Consider the following 14117-nt stretch of genomic DNA (forward strand, 5'->3'; position numbering starts at 1 on the left):
GCGTCCCACAGGGGGTAAGTCCAGCAGCAGCACACAGACAGTCCCGGGGAGATGTCGTGGTTGTGAGATCCAGTGGTTGTGAGATGTTAAACCCCCGGTTTAAACATGTCTATTACGGTTATGTTTTTTACTTGAAACTCTGGCACAACAATTTCCTTTGGGATAAATAAAGTTGTTCTCATCTCATCTCATCTTCTCAGAGAAGCTGCGTCCGGTTCCTCAGATGCTGCTCAGCTCCTGCGGCCGTCGCCGCCAACGAGCGCAGGCGGGACTTTATCTACAGCATCTCACTTTTTTAAGGACCTTGAGTTTCATCGAAGGTCTCTTCGTTGTCAGAGGAGCTTCTCTGCAAACATGCACACTAACTTTCTGCCGGCTCTCAAACATCACCCGCAGACCCACGACCTTCAAGAGTGTGTGTGTTTGTGTGTGTGTATATATATGTGTGTGTGTGTGTGTGTGTGTGTGTTTACCTTGGTCGGCGTGCCGAGCAGAACCCGGGCTGATTATTATTCCCAATCAGAGCTCCAGCACACTTCCAGATGTGGACTCCTGGGCAGCTTCCAGACGTGCTCAGCGACGGTCAGGCCGAGCGCGGAGCCGGGAGGCGGGAAGGACGTCTCCCTTCTGGGTCGCCATGACGACGGCACAGACGGGTCCAACTTGTTATCGGGGGATTCGCTGATCCATCCGGGGTCAGATACCCCCCTCAGTTAGCCCGTGACCTGAAGCTGTCCCGTGTCTGCCGGGGTTCCTCCCGCAGTCCAAACAGATGTTCCATGGAGACGCCGCCTCGTCCGGACTCGGAGCCTCGCACGTCTGCCGCGTAAGACGAGGACGAGCCGTCTCACACACACACACACACACGCCGTGTCGGCCCGATGAAGGCCGATGAGCTCCGAGACCATAAACACAACGCGGTAAGTTGCCTCGGACTCTTCGTTACAGAGGCCCGTTCACTCCAGGTGATCAGGAGGGCAATTAAATCCAGGCAGACTTGAATGAATGATGAAGGACATCTGGACAGTCGGCGAGCAAAGCCGGCGTTTATTCTGGAAAAAAGGCTCTTTACAAAACACCTTCATCTCCAGCTTCCATCACTTCAGCAACAGAGGAGGAGGACGTCTACCCTGGTCGGCAGGGGGGGGACACTCGACGCAGCCCACCGCCCGGCTGTGAGCGGACCTGGACCTGGACCTGGACCTGGACCTGGACCTGGACAAGGACCAGGACCCGGACCAGGACCCGTTTCACAGCAAGACCACCAGAATGGCACTAATAAATTAAGGTGGATCTTTTGATCACATTTGACACGAGGAAGACAACACTCAAACACTCAAACACACACACACACACACACACACACACACAAAGACACACACACACACACAGGCGTGGGAGCAGAGGTCCTGCTCAGCCTGGGAAGCGTGAAGGTCGAGCCGCGGCGCTGCTTCTTCTGCTCTGAAGGCTTGAAGGTGCTGCAGGAGTTCCACCTGAGGTTCCCGACATCACATCATCATCTCATGAGTGAAAGTCAGCCTTCTTCTGGGAGACCCCCGTCGTCCCAACCCTGCTCTCAGCCGCCTCCCGCTAGTTAGCTTAGCATGGCCGGCGGCCACCTTGCCCCTCCTCCCGCCTGCTCCCTTAAGAAGTCACCAAATACACGTTCCACTAAAAACAGGTATCTACAAAACGAGAAGCTCCGGCGTCGCGATTCGGAGATGACGTCCTTCTCGGAGCCGAAGACGCCGAAGCCTCATCCGCACGCAGCTTCAGGATCACTGCAAACTTTTAAAAAGTTCAGTCCGCCGATCGGCTTCCTAGCCGGTCAACATTCGTCCCGGTCGGGGGACCAAACCTCCGCCGGGTCTGGAAGCTCTTGGGCGTTTGGTTCCGGCTCCGCAACATTTGTGGGCTTTCAAATAAAAACAGTTTTCATCACCTTGGCGACAGCCGGTCCAATCAGATCAGAGATCTGATCCCAGGATTTTAGCGGCCATCGGACGTAACGCTCGGAAGGCAGAAGCTGCTTCTCCGGACCTCCCAGTCCACGGGGCGTCCTTCCTCGCCGCCGTCGCATCGCAGGAGGTCAAAGGTCGTCCCTCTGCCGGCTCTCGGCCCGGAGCCCCTGCCTCTCCATGATGTTCCAGAGCTTGCGCAGGTTGGACCGGGTGATGGCGTCGTCGGGTTTGAGCCGCAGGGCGCGCAGGTAGTTGGCCTCGGCCTCGGGCAGCTTCCCGTTCAGGTGCAGGATGGCGCCCAGGTTCATCAGAGCCGCCGCGTGCTGCGGACCAGGAGGTCAAACATCAGAGAAGGAACGGATCGGCGGAAACACCTCCGTGAAACGCAGAAGAATGTGACGTGAAGCCAATGTGACCCGGAGAGACGCGAAGGGACGGCGGTCGGAGCGCTTCGTCAACCGATTCACCGTGAAAGCGACCGCAGGAGGCCTCCGGGGGGGACGACCCCCGACGACCTCCGACCTCCACGACAACTTCTCCACGCCTCCGTCCGGCCCGCTGGACGTGGGAAGACGTGAGAACCGTCAGCCGGGCTGAAGCGACACGGTGAAGGAACGCGCCGGCGGACTGATTCCCCCTGAACGCGCTGCTTCCGCCGTCCTGACGGCTGCAGGACCACAAGCCAGAAGGTCCCTCCTCTGCCTGCAGGTGATGGGAATCACCAGAATCCAGGTCACGGGCCGGACTTCCTGCGAGTCGCCATTAACAAACACCCTCCAGACCAGAACTCCCTCTTCTTCCTCTTCCTCCTCTTCCTCTTCCTTTTCTTCCTCTTCCTCCTCTTCCTCTTCCTCTTCCTCCTCCTCTTCCTCCTCCTCTTCCTCCTCCTCCTCCTCCTCCTCCTCCTCTTCCTTTTCCTCCTCTTCCTCTTCTCTTCCTCTTCCTCCTCCTCCTCCTCCTCCTCCTCCTCTTCCTCTTCCTCTTCCTCTTCCTCCTCCTCCTCCTCCTCCTCCTCTTCCTCCTCCTCCTCCTCCTCCTCCTCCTCCTCACAGCGTGACAGATGTTCAGCTGCTTGGCAGCTATTTCACAGCTGTTCTTTCCTCCAACATGAACATTCTGACACTGATATTCCACCCCTTGGGCCTCCACCTCGGGGCGGGGCTTGTTCTGTCACCTGGTAAAGGTCACCATGAGAAGGTCACCTGGTGTTCACCAGGGCCGGTGGGTCACAACTATTTGCAGAAGAAATCAGTGGGTGAGTTTTATGGCACCGTTACTTTCCGACTCACAAATGTGGAACCGGAGCTCCACCGAGAAGCGAAGGCGGTCCGTTCGAACTCGCTCCCTCTGATTGGACGGACGGAGACGCCGACCTTCTGCAAACCTCCGTATCCTGCACTTTCTAAAAGCGCCTCGGTCTCGTGAAGTTCAGCAGTTCAGGGGACGAAGGCGTGGCTCCTCCGCCCAGAGGCTCCGGGCAACGGTGTATTTTCAGAAATGACCTTTTGCCCGGCGGCGTGGGAACGGAGGAGCGGCCAAAGAGCCGCGTGATGATTGGCTCTCGGCGACGGACATGAATCTTTCATGAAGGGGATTCAAGAGAGGCCGTCAATCATTCATCCGGTGGACGTGAGGAGGAAACATCTCACGCGAGGGCAGCAGACAAGCGAGAAGACGAGCCCAGAGGAGGAGGTCTCGTTCTTTCGCTCATTGATTCCTTCCTATAACGCCAGCGCTGCGGTCGAGGGGGCAGAGCCTATCCCTGCTGTGATTGGACGAGAGGCGGGCTCACCCTGGAGACCTCCAACATCCGCAGGGTCTCCGCTGAACCGCCATCATATTTTTGGACGGCAGGAGGAACCCGGAGAACCTGGAGGAACCCGGCTGAGACCTGGGGAGAACATGGAGGCTCCACACAGGAAGGAACCCTGTGGGAACCCAAGCCAGGACCTTCTGCTGCCAGAAGGTTGTAGCTGGTGCTCCACCCAGCACGAGGTCCAAGGAGTTAAAGCAACAATGGAGGGTTAACAAATGTCACACACACACACGCACACACACACACACCCACACACACACACAATCAGAAACTCTGCTCTTCATCCTTCCAAACAGCCTGGTTCCGACCCTGAAGCTGCTTCTCCTTCCAGTTCAAACTCAACCCCCCTCCTCCTCCAGCAGGTGTGTGTGTGTGTGTGTGTGTGTGTGTGTGTGTGTGTGTGGTACTGACCTGTGGTCGCAGGGCGGCGGCCTGCTGGTAGAGCCTCTCGGCAGCCTGGTTGAGGCCGGCCTGCCTGCGGTGGAGGAGAGCATGAACACATGAATGAGGCTCAACAACCTTCATCACAAATTCACAACTGCTGGTGTCGACCTTTGCACCCGCTGAGCCTCAGCGCCAGGACCTTCATCCATCCATCCATCCATCTGTCCATCCATCCATCCATCAATCCATCCATCCATCCATCCATCATCCATCTCTCTGGACCAATCACAGAGCCACATACTGAGCCCCCACCCATTCACCCTGTCACTCCCACACAGCACATGAATACATGAATGCTACATATTGACTGCTGTCTTTCTGCAGAAGGTACTGTCATTGTATTGAACGTCCTGTTCCTCACGGCGCCCACACCCACACCAGGTGAGGAGCATCTTCTTCTCGCTTCAGCCGTCCTTTAACAGCTGGGATTGGAAGTCCGTCCCGAGGTTCCTCGGGCGCTGGAGCCTCAAGCAGAGCTTTCATGACGGAGCCAACGGACGTCGCAGTGAGTTAGCAGAAACACTCGGACATGTGGACCGCTTCATGAGGCGTGTTGAAACGCCTCGTCAGAAGAAGGACCGCGAGGAGCAGGTCAGATGAAGGTCTCTGGCTCCAGCAGCAGAACGGACCACGAGCAGACGGACGGGTATTTCCTTTCACCACGGGCTGAGAAAGCTAATAGTTAGCGTTCTCGCAGCCCCGTAGGTTCACTCGACCGAGGGACGTCCTGCGACTCACATCTCCTCCTGCTCTTCCTATCCTGGTCCACCATCAGCCTCAGAGCTTCTCCAGAGCTTCTCATTGGTCAGGCTGGCGGGAGGCAGGGTGGCGTGGTTTGATCTCCTGCGGCGTCTCTCCACGTGTCCGCCATTATTTCTGAATATCAAAGCTACGACTGGATCGGGTCGGCTGTTAGCACGTGGCTGTTAGCGTGTGGCTGTTAGCACGTGGCTGTTAGCGCATGGCTGTTAGCATGTGGCTGTTAGCGCGAGCGGTATCAGCAGCGATAGATCCTTCCCGCCACCTCCCTGCTGGACGCCGAGCCATGGAATGGCTGCTCCTCAGGAGATGCTGGGCTCCTGTAGGTCATCTTGTGAGTCTGGTCTTGATCTTGGACCACGTCATCGCCGGTCCCGCCTCCAGGAGAGGCTCGCTCAGACGTTCCTTTCGAGAGGTTCTTGACGTTTCTCCACATGAAGTCGTCGGCTTGTAATTCTTAATCGCTCCGAACGTTGAACCTGAAACCACGGCGTCTGTTTGCTCATGAACTGATGCTTTATTCATGAGGAAACATCTCAGCTCTGCTCCTGCCTCTGGCCTTTCCTCATTCCTGATTCCTCACTTCCTCACTTCCTCCTTCCCCCGTGCACTGCTTGTATCATCATTAATGAGAACTGCGGCGTTACGGCTTTGGGTGTGTGTGTATGTGTGTGTGTGTGTGTATGTGTGTGCGTGCGTGCGTGCGTGCGTGCGCGTGTGTCCATATAAAAATGCATGTGTTGTATTTCATTTGTAAGAATGGGCTGAAGCCATAAACTGCCCGACGCTGTAATTCAGGCTTTGACACCCAGCCGGCGTACCTGCTGAAGGTGACTTGTGTTGCCATGGTAACAAATACTTTCCAATATGAAATCCACTCAAGGCGGCGGGTTTCTTCTCACGTCCACCTCGTAGCACGAGCTCCGGGCAGCCCCTGGTCGCAGATGTTTCACGGACAGATAATGTGTTTTCGCTTCAGCCTTAAATCCACCTGGTGACATGTGTGTGTGTGCATGTGTGTGTGTGTGTGTGTCACACTGGGTGAGAGCCATCCAATCCTAGTCCTCATCCATGTGGATTTATGTCTCCAGGTGCGTCATCAGAGGAGCCCGAGTGATGATCCACGTCTTCAGCGGAGCCTCCGGCCTCCAAGCCGAACCGGGCCAAACCCTGAGAAGATGCGTTTCCACGGATCCCGGGCGCCGCCGCCTGTGCACGGACGCTGAGGAGCGCTGATGACATTTCCAGATATGAGCAGCATCTGGCCAACACAGCACGCGGCTCCAAGAGTTCCTCCGGTTCCTCGGGATGAAGAACATTTCAAGCCCCTGGGCCACTTTTTTAAGACCTCTAATCTACAGCGGGACGTGCGGGCCAGCTCAGGAGCATCTCGGACGGCTTCTCTGGGTCCCGGTGATTTTAGAGGAGACCGACAACGACCGACGCGGAAGCCGTTTCCACAGAACATCTACCGCTCTTCAGCTGCAGTCGGACTTCTGCTCTCAGCTGGAGAACATCACGGCTTCTAGTTATAGCTTAACAACGGCCGGTGGGTTCCTTGTTCCCCGGCGGTTCTGGGTGGGGTTCTGCACACCCGGGGCCGAGACCCACCGGGGCGGAGACCCACCGTCCGATGACCCTTTGTTGAGGAGACCTAGCAGATGTTTCAAACCGAAGCGGCCGGCTGGCCTCCAGGGCTGAGGAGGGGCGGCTTCTCCAACCTGAGCATGTGAGCCGCGCTGAAGACCACGTCGAACTCCGAGCCGTCCAGCTCCGCCGCCCGCTCCGCCATCTCCGCCGCCTCGCCCAGACGAGACTGCTCCAGGAGGAACTGACCTGCGGAGACGGACGGAGAAGGTGCTTAGGTTGGACAGAAGGTCCTCTGGGGCCGAGCTCCACAGGCGTACCATCAAACCAGCAGAAAGGGAAGGGAGGGGAGAAGAAGCGAGGACAGAGAAGATGAACGGAGGCGGCGGGAAAGATGAGAAGAAAGGAGAGGAGAGGAGAGGAGGGCTGTGGAGAAGATGGCCCCTTTCCTCCAGAACATCTGAGAGCACTAACCAGCCTGAGATCCTTCACACGGCACCTGCTGGGAGAACAGACGCCTGCTGCGTCCACAAGGCCAGACCAGAGGACATGGATCACACCAGGCCCAGATGGTCCTGCTGAAACCTCTGCATGTGTGTGTGTGTGTGTGTGTGTGTGTGTCTGTGTGTGTGTGTCTGTGTGTGTTCAGGTCACTTCTGTTTTCAACATGATTAGCTGATTATTCGGTGGTTGTTTAGAAAATGGCGTTGGGTCGACGTGTTTCCGGACGTCCAAATGAAAGGGCCAGCAGTCAGAGCACGCATGGCTTCATGGAAAAGATGGAGGGATGGAGGGACGGTCGCATGGACGGATGGACGGCAGACGGACGGACGGCAGACGGATGGACGGCAGACGGATGGCAGACGGTCCCGTGGGCCTGGCTGGTCTCGCCGCTCGCCCGGAGCTGCTCCGCCGAGCGGCGAATCAGGGTGTAACTCTGCACAGGGACCTGAAAGCCTCTCCTGGCAGCTCCTCTCTGATGTTCTTCCTTATTATTCCAGCAAAGTGCTTCTATTTCCTTCGGAATTCCTCCAACTAATCCCAGATAATATCGCCGTCTTATTGAATAACACCATATTGGATTAGGAAGTTTCACTGTCGGTTCCGTGGGCCGGCCCAGGAACGCCGGGGCCGGATTGGACCGACAAGAAGGGCTTTGTGCTCGAGGACGGCGACGCCAGTGAGCTCAGAGCGAGGGAGGAGGAGGAGGAAGAGGAAGAGGAGGAAGAAGAAGAGGAGGATGCACCAGCAGAGGTGACCCTGATACCTAAAATAGGCAGCCGCTGATGGGCCGGTGACCACGGACGTGCTGGACCCTTGCAAGCGTGAACAATAGCAGGAAAGAGCCTGCAGCCTCTGAGGGCCTTGTCTTACATCTGATATTTACTTTAACCTCGTGTCCCGACTTCCTCACATTCATCTGGGTGACTCAAGAGTGTGCATCCGTCAATGAGATATCCATCACAAGTCACACACACACACACACACACACACACACACACACACACACACACACACACACACACTAGCTCATCCAATCAACTAAGGAAGGAAAAAAGCATCCAGATGTGTGATAAGGCAGAGGACGGGCCCAAATAAACACCTGTAACTGTAAGGCAGAGACATCTGAGCGGGAAACGTCTACGTGCGGCAGGAATGGCGGCGGACGGGGAGTCGACGCCACCGCCGCTTCTCCTGGATCCCCGGGAGATGACGGACATGCTCAGGTGAAAGATCAGCACGCATTAGCAGCAGAGCGTGGCGGCGCGTCGCTCTGCTTTATGAATAGTAAACAGTGCAGTCTGACCGCCTCTGCTCGCTCAGATAAAAGCAACACACACACACACACACACACACACACACACACACTGTGTGTTTTTTTTGTGCCATCTGTGAAAGCTCACACTGCTCCAGCACAGAGTGAGAGAACATGGAAGAACAGAGTGTAAAGCTGCTGCTTGTGGAGGGCGAATGGACGCGCCTCCTTCATGTCCGCCATGTTGGATCAGACATGGCGTCCTCTACAAGGCTCTTCCAGCTCTGGGCTGCGATCGGCTGGGTTTCCCCCGGACCAATCACAGGGCCAGATTCAGAGGCGTCGCAGAAGGGCGTCCTCGCGTCCACGCCGCAGCAGAGTCCGGCCCTCAGCTCAGACACGGCGGTCTAATTGTGTGGGTCTTTACTGAGGCGAAGCCCAGGGTTCGGGAAAGAGAAGGAAACCCCGACGAGAAGGTTGTGGTGGCGGTTTGGACGTCCACGCCTGTGTGAGTTGGACCGAAGAGACGTGAGGTTATATTTTCACTGTCTGTTACACTCTGACGTCCGGAGACCAGAAGCCTCCACGCCGTGAGTTATTATTTGGAGTGGAACCAGAGAGCGCTCCCGGCGTCGTCACACGCTCGGGTTCTCCGGCGTCTGGAGACGTGGAAGGAGGACGACCCGACTCGCCGCTCCGCAACTGGCTCGTTAGCACGCCGACCCTTTCTACTCGGACCGACGTCTTCTCACCGTAGTGCATGTAGCAGTTCCCCTTGGTCGGGTCCAGCTGGATGGCTCGCAGGTAGAACTTCTCGGCCTCGCTCTTCTGGCCCTGGAACGAGAGCGCAGAACGTCGACCGCTGGTACCGCATACGCCCAGAAGGTTGTTGAGACAGGAAGTGAACACAAATACATTCTCCGCGGCGCGCGGCAGGTTTCGGGGCAAATGTTTCCGAAAATGTGCAGCAGCAGCAGAAGAAGGAACCCCGAGAGCGCCATCGCCACCGCCAGGCGCCTTTACAAACACTCGTCACCCTGAGAAGGAACGCCACGATCAAGTCATGACAGAATGACCGCTTCGCTTCGTGGAACGTCCGGGGCTCTGGGGACGTAACAGGACCGAGGTATCAGCGTATCAGTGCGGCCCGAACAAGCCTGATGTAGAAGCTGGTCTGAGGGAACATCTGGATGAAGAGGACAGAGATGAAGATCATCATGATGGGGACGGTTAAAGAGAAACCGTGGCCCGGCCGGACGAGGGCGTCTTCAGGCACGGAGGGTCGGGAGGAGAACCTCGCGGAGCACGTGATGGGATGTCAGAAATGTCACGGCTGGATTTGCATGTAAAGTAATCTATTACTTTTCAGCCCCGTCTCTCCGGTCGGTCCATGGAGACCGCGGAGATTTGCTGGGAGAACACCAGGGCTCACGTGGTCCCGGGAACATCGGGCCCCGACATCCAGCGGACCGGCTGAGGCCGGCGGACACCAGACAGAACCTGGAGGAGAACTGAAGGTGATGGGAACCGTTACGGGGTTTTACAGGACAGTCATTATCCATCACAGGACACTTGGAGGCAAAGAGGAGGAGCTTCTGTCGGCGCCGGACGTCATCCATCAGGATGTTTCTCCTCTTCGGAAGCAAAAGCGAGACCGTCGGGAGTGGAGGTGACAACCTTCACCGGAGGAGCTCGGGAAGGTAGAGATAGAGACGGAGGAAACCGGCCGAGCCGGATCTTCTGCGCTCCTGGAAACTCTCTGCTTCCATTCCTGAGCTCCTCCTGGCGTGTCCAGGTCTAACCCGCCCTGCCCGGGTCTGGTTGAGCAGGACGCCGAGCCTCGACTGCTCCGCTCGCTGGCCGCACCTTCTCAGGGACCGTCCATGGATGCAGATGATGTGTCACCTTGTTTGACCAAAGAAAGGGATTTCTTTGTGATCTCCTTCCTCTCCTCCTGCTTGCATCCCGGGCCTAAGCTGGATGTCCTTCCTGACATCTTCAGCGGTCACATGAACGTGCTCATCAGGGCGGGAGGAAGGTGGTCTTCACCTGGGAACTACTGCTGGCCTGCACCCGCTCAGTATCTCCATTCCTTCTCCACGGGCAGGAAGAGCCTCAGGGCAGCCTGGATCCTGCTGCTCTCCATGAAGGAGAGGGTTTGAGGCCCGGACGGCTCCTCCACCCATCAGGACTTCAGAAGGCGCGGCGGGTGGAGGATTTCCTTCCTCTCGTTCATCTACGGTTGAGAGGAAGCTCTGCGTGTCCGTCTCCACCCTCGAACCGCGTGGGCTCTGGTGCTTTCTCCGGACGGCAGCCGTCGAATATTACCGGTGAACCGACCGGCTTCTGCGCTCAACTCTCCGTGTCTCTGTCGGCTCCGGGCGGCGGCGGGAAAGTGGTGGAGGAGAGTCTTCAGAGCCTTGAGGAGCTGCCAGGAGCTCCTTCCAAGGGGGATTCAGGACGCCACGGATTCAGGACGCCACGGCCCTGCGGTCACGCTGACGCTCCGCTCCCGGCAGCGGACGGAAAGACCTCTGAAGCAGGAGAAACGGAGTGAGAACAGCCTTCCGGCGCAGAACGGGGTGAACTTCGGTGCGAGACTCGGGTTTGACCTCTTCTCTCCACGTCTGCGCGGCCAGAAGCGGAGCTGATGGAGTGATTCAATAAGGAAGCCGGGTAATTGCGTTATAAGCCCGTCCACCGGCCCGCTGTCCGGGGTCCATCCAATCTCCTGTTCCTTAAGCCCCGCAGAAGAGGGGGGCCTCTCCGACCCGCGGTCCTCCTTGCATCTGAAGCCACGAGCCCGAGGGAGCTCAGCAGATGTCGGGCCGCCCGGCGACTCCCGGCTGAACCGGTCCTTTCGTCCCGTCCTCTCGGTGTGCTCGTATCTGCAGATCTGCATATCTACCGCCTGAAAATGGAAAACCAGCGAAACCAAGACCCGGAGCCCCGGAGGGCTGCAGCTGCATGGGGTGTGTGTGTGTGTGTGTGTGTGTGTGTGTGTGTGTGTGTGTGTGTGTGTGTGTGTGTGTGTGAGTGTGTGTCAGCCAGCGCTCGCTCGCTCGCTCGCTGCAGCTTTGCTGTGTCTGTCCTCGGCCCTGGAGGCAGTGGAAGGAAGGAGGTCAGATATCTCTCCAGGGGTTGTGGAGGACGCCTCCCAGCTCCAAACTGGACTCAGCTGTGAACACATCTGTTGTCACATCAGAGGCCGAGTGTTTTCCTGTCGGGAGAACGGGAAGGATGTCGTCGTTCCGCGGATCGAAAAACAACAAGCTGTGGGAGTGCGAGGGAACCGGGGGGTGTAAACCTCCGACACTCGCACCACGGCGACAAGAACCTGGCGAGATCTTGGACCGGCCGATCGGACCGACCTCCCCGTCTCTGACCTTGGTGTTCCGTCAGACGGCGTTCCTGAGGTTCTCCGGCTTCCGGCCCGGAACAAAGTCATATCGGGTTCGTCCAGAAAAGCCCGATATCATAACCTTTCCGTCAGGATATTTTCTTTAATCCCGGCCTTTGGGTTTCAGAGCTCCACCAGAAACCCGACACTTTCAGTTCCTCAGCCTCCCTGCAGATGACAAGTGATCGGGGAGCAGCAGGAGTCCGGCGTGAACCTTTGGAGCCGCAGATTCCGATCTGCCGTCTAATGTTGCACTGAGTCACTGAACGCGCCATCCATCAATCCGTTGTCGCCTCGGCCGACGTTCATTTTCGCTCGCTCAGGAATTCCGCCATAACAATCCCTGCCATTGTTGGACTTGAGCGGCAGGAACTTTCCCCGGACGCAGGAAGTTTTATGGAGGCTGCAAGCGCCGCGCAGCCATCGGCCTCAATTTAAATATCTGATAATTGATCTCCCACCGAAGAAAGGTTCCTGCTCGGTGGGCGCCGCCCCCTAAAGCCGATGCGTCGGCGCCGGCGGCTTCACGCCTGGAAACTTGGGATTCAAGGACTTCTTGCAGAATTTACTTTCTCTCGCCATGTTTTTAAGGGTTCCCGTTTCTGGTTCTGGTCTGGGGAGCCTTGAGATGGAGGCCCAGTGGAACGGGCCGGACACGCCACGGACAGGCATCACCGAGGAGGCACTGCGGAGGCGCCGCGGACGCGAAACGCCGCTTCCGGCAGCTGGAACACAGAGAAAAATGGGTCCACGGGAACCCGTGACTTACCGTGATGGACAGCAGCTTCCCGTAGGTGAGGTGTGCAGGGATGTGGTCGGGCTTGGACCTGAGGGACTCGCGGTACCAGTGGCCGGCCTCCTCCGGCTTGTTCAGTCTCATGTAAGCTTCTCCTGCGGAGGAACACGGGAGAGGAACGCCGTCACTGGGTCTTCAGAGAAGTTACCGGGCGCTCAGCTCGGGGCGCCGCCGCCGAAGCGCAGCACGTGCGGCGCTTCCTTGGAACACGTCGCCGAGGACTTCGACCGAACGTAGAGAACCGCCGAGCTCCCGCACAAGCCTCCTCAACATGACCTCCACGATGGACCCGGCTCCCTCGGAGCCTCGCCCATGAGTACACGTGGCGAGGATCTTCATGCGTGGGCCGTACCCTGGACCCGCCGTGGCCCGACCACGAGTGGAAATACTTGAGTTTGGACACAAAGGTCGCCGTCGCCCTCTACAAACCAGAGACGTCGGCCTGCAGATCCACCTGAACCCCTTCGAGCCCCTGAAAAGACGACACTCGGGTCAGAATTCGACGTTCGTCGACTATCAAACTCCTCGCAGGACCAGAGAGGAGGTTCATGGGCGGAGGGAGCCAGGACTCGGGTTGCTGTGAGAGAAGACGGCGTGAAACTCCTGGCAGGTCCAGGCGACCCGCTGGGAGGAACCTCGGCGGCTCAGAGACCGGCATCATTTATTGGGCGAAACTTGTTTGTCAACCTAAAGGCCATTTTCCCGGCAGCTTCACCGAGCGAGGGATGAGCAACCTTCTGGCAGAGACAACTATTACCTCAGTTGTTTTCTTTGAGTTTAGCCGTTTTAAAGCAAAGGATTTCTCCCGACGTCTGAGCGACCTACTGACCGCCATCCGCTCTGCCAGCCCCTCGTGGCTCCGTCAACGCCGCGTCCTTCCCTGGGCTTCAACCTGCAAAGATAAAGCCCTCTCTCTGATCCTGCTGCTGACATCAGCTCCAGCAACGTCTGTGACCTCGACCCGTCCGTCCGTCCGTCCGTCCACCTGACCAAACACACTTCCCCTTCCCGCTCAGACCGTCTGATTTATTGCAGACACTTCCTCTAGATCTTAACTCTGCTGGCAGGATGAGCTCCCACTAATGTAATTAGCTTCGGCATAACAAACACGGGGATGTGATTTATTAAAGGATTAGCTGCAATCCTCGTCAGAGGACAGCGAGCCTGCGCAGAGCTGGAGGCCAGCAGGTGGACGGCGTTTTCTGCTTTCTGTTGTGTTTGGCAGAGAATCCGTGTCCCGTCGAGGAATTTCATTTCAACCTCACGTAGGAACCGAGGAGCGGGGGGTATCCGCGGGGGGATCGGACGCGGGGATTGACCGGCGCGACCCGAGCCGGGTCCGACCCGGAGTTTATGGAGCGACCCCGGAGCCATTCTTGTCATTCGAGGCCGCGGGCGGCGGCCACCTCGCCGGAGGACGGCCTTCCCGCCTCCGGAGGTGGTGCATCCAGACTCACCCATCATGTTGAAGAGGCTGTGAGGCGCAAAGTGCCGGGGCATCTTCTGCACCGCCTCCTTGTACATGGACAGGGCCTCCTGCCGGGCACAGACAGGGAGGTTAACGCCGCAGCCTTTTGTTTTACTCTCCGTGAAACGCC

At 57.6% G+C, this 14117-nt stretch overlaps 1 protein-coding gene across 1 annotated transcript in view; it reads right to left on the reverse strand.

The window, feature by feature from the left end:
* Nucleotides 1–1022: 1022 nt before the first annotated feature.
* Nucleotides 1023–14117, reverse strand: part of LOC147234358 (protein O-mannosyl-transferase TMTC2-like) — a 44469-nt gene continuing 31374 nt past the window's right edge. The window contains exons 7-12 of the mRNA XM_086147337.1: nt 13977–14055; nt 12493–12614; nt 9076–9157; nt 6702–6816; nt 4189–4252; nt 1023–2284 (exon numbers count right to left, since the gene is read on the reverse strand). Of these exons, the coding sequence (XP_086003463.1) occupies nt 2090–2284; nt 4189–4252; nt 6702–6816; nt 9076–9157; nt 12493–12614; nt 13977–14055 (657 nt within the window). The 3' untranslated portion in view covers nt 1023–2089. The remainder of the gene's footprint in view (nt 2285–4188; nt 4253–6701; nt 6817–9075; nt 9158–12492; nt 12615–13976; nt 14056–14117) is intronic.

Source organism: Fistularia commersonii, chromosome 5 (assembly GCF_037954325.1).
Source record: "Fistularia commersonii isolate RoL2024-O1a breed Wild chromosome 5, RoL_Fcom_v1.0, whole genome shotgun sequence".
Taxonomy (NCBI): Eukaryota; Metazoa; Chordata; class Actinopteri; order Syngnathiformes; family Fistulariidae; genus Fistularia; species Fistularia commersonii.